The sequence below is a fragment of the Chinchilla lanigera genome, unplaced genomic scaffold, assembly GCF_000276665.1.
Source record: "Chinchilla lanigera isolate Chin_1 unplaced genomic scaffold, ChiLan1.0 scaffold00073, whole genome shotgun sequence".
NCBI lineage: Eukaryota > Metazoa > Chordata > Mammalia > Rodentia > Chinchillidae > Chinchilla > Chinchilla lanigera.
This window is the reverse complement of record NW_004955474.1, coordinates 426505-431824: the sequence shown is the minus strand read 5'-3', so window position 1 is coordinate 431824 and position 5320 is coordinate 426505. Positions and strand designations below refer to the sequence as shown.

Sequence of the window (5320 nt, the reverse complement as noted above, 5' to 3'; positions counted from 1 at the left end):
AGTGTAGGTCAGCCAACCTACTACCTACTCCATGGGTGGGGGGGTGAGTTAAGGGCCCCACTTCCTCTTTAGGAGACCTCTTCGGATCCTGTCTGGTGAAAAAAATCAGAACACACAATTCTAGTGTAGAACAGGCAGAGCATTACTGTGTCCTCTTTATGAAAGAGAAAAACAAAGAAACTTGATCTCCAGATCCCATTACCAGGTGTTAGACCTGGAATCCAACCCTCAGGCATCCAGCTCCCCTTAGCCTAAATTCTTAATCCTCAGAGGAACCAATCGCATGTTTTCCTCCTTTCCATGCCCCAAGTTAATAAGGTGAGTATTGGTTTTTATATTTAGATTTAAAATTTTACCCAGAGGGAAGACATCCTGGGCCAGGTTAGATTTCTTATTAAAACATCACAGCGGACAAGCAGACCACCTCCGCTCTCCTGCCCTTACCTGAGATGAGGGGGCAGGAGTCACATGCATTGTCCTGTTCCAGTAAAGACACACCACTGGCCAGTGACAATAAAAGTAAGAAAAACCATGTTTTCTCGGCTTAAAAGGGAGGAGGAAGGTGTCTCTGGCCCTTGACAGGGTACCCATGGAAATATAGCAGCCTGAATCCCAGCACCAAGTATTTGATATATTATAAATAAAATCTCCTAGAGCCAGACTGTCTGCACTTTTACAATCTGGAGCTACCTCTGAGTTCTTGGGCCTCAGCATTTTTTTGTTGTTGTTGGTTTTTGTTTTTCTCCGGTATCGGGAATCAAACTCATGAACTTGAGCTTGCCAGGCAGGCGCTGTGCCGCTGAGCTAAATCCCCAGCCCTGGGCCTTATCATTTTTGACACATTTAACCAGTGAGGTGGCATTTTGGTTTCCTCTAGCACCTGCGGCTTAGTTAGGGGAAGAGACCTGGTCCCAGATGTCAGCTTCAGGCCCTTAGAGAATAGGGTGTGGGGGGGTGGAGACTTTTGATTTTCCTCCTGGCCGGAGCAGTTAACTACAGGAAGGCCTACAGATGTGATGTCTCTGGTATGTGAAGGGGAAAGGACTTTTGAACAGGAACACTGACAATCCAGGGGAGTGTTAGCCCTGACAGTCTGAAATATGGATTGGAGTCCAGATCCCTTTGCATGACCTTACTGCTGTGCAGTTTCAATGCTGTTTTTCAGTCAGTCTCATTCATTCCGAGGGAACGCCATGGCCTTATGAAGAGAGGGTCGTACTCGCTTTTCAGAGCACTGCTTGGGCAAAGCCTGCACAGGCCCCTGGGGCCAGTATCTGCCTGCTACAGACTGTTCACCAGAACCGAGAGCGCAGGACAGGTCCCGAGTCAGACCCTGATTCCTGTGCACACTCTCTCCCTCTCAGCCTTGGGGACTGGTTTCCACAGGACTCAGGTCTGGAGGTGGCAACCTTTGTTTCTGTCCCGGAGACTCATTCTCCTATCATTTGGGACACTCTAAATTCAAATTTGCAGGCTTTTCCTATACCTGGGATCATTGGGATGGTGTTAAATTTAGTGACTGTTCCCCCCTTGAGTGTTAGGAACGGAAGACCCTCTTAACGAGTACTACACACTCAGGTACTCGCTCACCCATTTCTCCTGATTTCTTTTCTTTCCACCATGGCACAGATTGAGTTCTGAGAACGAATCCACTTAACTACAACTTATCACTTAACTTTCTTAATAGGGAAAAGAATAATAATTGTTTGGAAAGATATTTAGAAAAATAAATGGGAGAGCTTTTCAAAATGTTTCTTAAACTTTCAAAGTGTTTGAAGCTGTAGAATCAAATAGCAGGTCAGATATAGAGAGAGAGATTATATTTCATATAAAACATGGATTTGTAAGGTTGAGGCCTTCACAGACTTTTTAAAATCTTTTATTTATTTACTTTTTTGGTACCGGGAATTGAACTCAGGCCCTTGCACTCAGGCAGGCGCTGTGCCACTGAGCTATCTCCCCTACCCCTCTAGACTTTGTTTTTTTTAAAGGAACAAAGATTCCTTCTTGAGAGAAGATAAGGGAAAAATCAGCTGTGGCAGCCTGTGACATAAGCTAAAATCTATTATAACTCCCTGATACCTTGGATACTTGGAAAGAACCCAGACATAAAGCAAATCTAAGCAAGATATTTTTGTAGAAGCTTTATTGTCACGTTATTTATAAAAACATACCAATAAATATAGTTCTATTCCAAAACAAGGAGAAACAGTGCACAGTTATGGCTAAACAAGGCATTGTGCCTTACAAAGAAGACATAAAATGTCCAAGGGATAATTAGAACATTGTAGTTCTCAAGGCTTCAACATCAGAGATGTCGACTTCGTACTGGGAAAGTATTGTAATAAATAACAGCTGACATTCACATTCATCTTCACGGTTACAAAAACAGCGGTGCACGCACATGCCCCGGTTAGCACGGAACTTATTATTTCTCTGCATCTTCTACCTGGCTTGTGTGGTGCTCCACAAGTTTACTGAATAAATACTTCACATCCATCATCTTCAAACTAAGGAAGTCAGTACTAAAATAACTTCAGTGTAACATCAAAAATGCCCCTTAAAATAACAATACAATAACATATCAGAAAATCGAACACCACCCCATCTTTAAATATTAAATATGCAAAAGCATGGAAAAATAAATTAATACATATATAAATAAATAGAAGAAAAACTCTCATAAGAAATGGTCACAGATGCTGGGCACAGTCCTGGCACGCCTGGTGTTATCTTGTCTCTCTCTCCCTTTGAGTGCTTTGAGAAGCCCCTCAGAAGCAGGAGCACGGCTTCCGGTCTTCTGGGGTCAAGTGGCTTTGCTTCTGTGAAGAGAGAACACTGCGGTTAGCAGGCGCTCAGAAATCTCCCTACAGGGCCGTCTTCTCCCCTGGGCCTGTGCTGCTCTGGCGTTTTCTGAATGTGCTCATCCCTACCCTTGCACCAGGCAAAAAACACGGGGCTTCTGGTGCTGTTGGCCAGGCAGCGGGCACCAGCAATCACGCTGTAGATTAGCTTCGAACAGCCCCCGGTGAAAAGGGTTATGCTGCATCTCAGGCCAGCGTGGCAGATCAAATCCACCCAGGTGCAGCTCCGGTTGTTTCCGCACAGCCTGGAGACTCCTCAGAGTGCGCTGCAGAGCCCCGTGAACCCAGCCTGGCCTCGGACAGTGTCTCTGTGGGTCCACGCCAAGGTTTAAAGCCCGCAGCACACAAAAGAGGGTCCACCTTTCAGGCCTTGAGCCGGGAGGCGCTGATGTCAATAGGAGACAGCCTTTCCACCTCACCAGCCAGTCCTAAATCTCTCAGCACCACGCGTTTACCCCCACTCTTTAGTAGGAAGTGGCCTGTGCATGGCAAAAGGCCCTGGGGCACGCAGAGGAATGCTCTGCGTCGGGAGGTCGGTTATGGGAAGTTTAACCCCGCTCCTTGTCCCCGCAGCTGCACTCCCGCCCCGCTGTGATTTCAGGGCGCAGCTCTGACCCTAGCCCGGTTTGCAGAGCCCCACGCACCTGCTCAGCATCCTCTGCAGGACTCTCTGCACCATGGGGGCCTCCGGGTCTAGACAGGCTTCGCGACCGTCCTTGAGCGTGGCCCTGCGGGAGGAAGGGAGGCCGTGAGCGGGCTCACCTGGGCTGCGTCAGGCTCCCGGAGGCGGGGTCCCCAGGTGGGGCCGGGCAGCGGGACCGGGACTTACACGACTTCGGTTTGGTGGCAGTGGGGTCCCGGCGCCGTCACCGCGACGCTCTGGATGTTCTTGGGGTGCAGACCGCGCACGGGCTGCAGACAGCGGCAGCGCAGCTCGGTGGTCGCAGGCGCTCCTGGGGAGAAGACAGGGTGAGCAGGGCCCCGTGCGCCGTCCTGGGGCGGGGGAGAGGGGCGAGGGCGGCCCCATCCCGGGCCCCGGGGTCCCGAGTCCCTCGCCCCGTCCCGGGGTCCCAGTCCCACCTGCGGCTCTCCTGACGGCGTCCACCATAAGCAGCAGCAGCAGCAGCGGAGCGGGGCGCAGGACGCTGGGGAAGGCGCGGGCCATGGCTGGACTGGGGTTCCCGGGCTGGACTGGGGCTCCCCAGCAGCTGCGCCCCTTTTATGCGCGGCGAGGCGGCCGTGCAGGGGTTTCCCCGCTCCCATCCGGAAGGAGACGCGCGCGGGGCGGGGACACGCGGGTGGGTCGGGCCCTTAGGCGGTGGCGACTGGTCTGGGGCTGGGGTTTTCCCTTCTGTCCTCATAAACGCTGCTAAATCACATCTGTCAGGGATTTCACACCAGAGTGTTGGCCTCCGTCCTGGTGTTTGGGCAGGGCAATCAGATCAGTTTGTGCCAGGGAAAGACTGGTGTCAAAAGTTCATTTCTGTGCTTAATCAGGGAGAAAGTGCGGGAAATCCTCCACCGTTTCCTTCCTGTGTGAAACCCTGGAACTTCCCAAGCTCCAGGGGCTCCAGAGCCCGCGGGACAGCCTGGCGCGAGGGCGGCAGGGGGGCCCGGTGGTCCTCTTGGGGCAGGAAAGTCCTTGGGTTCCCAGGACATCCTAAGAGGGAGAAAACGGAAACAAAGCTTTGTAAATGGGGAGGAGAAAAGGGGGTTGAAGGTAGGACAGGAGAATGGGGAAAAAGAAAAAAGAATCAAGTTATATCATGTACAGGTACAAATTCCCTACGATGAACGTGATCATTCTGTATGTCTAAACAGTGCATGCTACAGTGTTATCATCGGTTTTCTGGGATTCCTAGTTGGAAATGTGGTGTTTTCTTGGAAAAAAAATTAGTGGCTCAGAAATATAATACCTGTTCTCTAAAATTTATAAACATTACTGTATTTTTCTGCACATGTAGAGCTACAAGTGCTTCTTGCAGAAAATGATAAAGGGCAGAAATAAACAAGAGATTGTTTACTGGGCTGCCTCCCATTTACCCAGGATCTTAACCTCTCAGCTGCCCCAGGAAGTTACCTCCCTCACCCCCACATTGCAATTCATAAGGAAATGGAAGGCTATGGAGTTTAAGTAATTTGTCTTGCAGGGAATAATTTTTAATTTAAGTAATTTGTCTTCCAGGGAATAAAATTCCTAATTTGAGTTTCAGGCAGCTGGCTGACGGCACAACAAAATGTTTCTGTGAAGTAAATGATTCACAGCTTCAGGAGACTTGTTTGTTTTTAATGTTTGTTATCTCATGGTTCAACTTCACCTTTCCTGAATCTTAAAAATAGCAAACTTCCCAAAAGGCTTCATCAACAGCAAAAGTTTTCCTTCCTGACATGAACATAATGTCCTTAATGTAATAAAATCTCACTTTTCCTATCTATTTTTCTAAATCAACATGCCC

At 49.2% G+C, this 5320-nt stretch overlaps 1 protein-coding gene across 1 annotated transcript; it reads right to left on the bottom strand.

Moving 5' to 3' along the window:
- Positions 1–2120: 2120 nt before the first annotated feature.
- On the bottom strand, positions 2121–4245 carry LOC102004273 (translation initiation factor IF-2). The gene is made up of 4 exons (XM_005401303.2): positions 3945–4245; positions 3694–3817; positions 3509–3592; positions 2121–2822 (listed from the first exon to the last, which is right to left on the bottom strand). The coding sequence occupies exons 1-4, from the start codon at positions 4223–4225 to the stop codon at positions 2772–2774; spliced, it is 540 nt and encodes a 179-aa protein (XP_005401360.2). The 5' UTR covers positions 4226–4245; the 3' UTR covers positions 2121–2771.
- Between the last annotated feature and the right edge of the window lie 1075 nt (positions 4246–5320).

Bases quoted from the DNA above. Each gene is read 5' to 3' on its own strand.
- LOC102004273 (XM_005401303.2), bottom strand. From the start codon at position 4,225: ATGAGGACAGAAGGGAAAACCCCAGCCCCAGACCAGTCGCCACCGCCT. The intron at 3,818-3,944 runs GTGGGACTGGGA...TCTTCTCCCCAG, and splicing joins CGCCGTCAGGAGAGCCGCAG to GAGCGCCTGCGACCACCGAG. The intron at 3,593-3,693 runs GTAAGTCCCGGT...TTCCTCCCGCAG, and splicing joins TGCCACCAAACCGAAGTCGT to GGCCACGCTCAAGGACGGTC.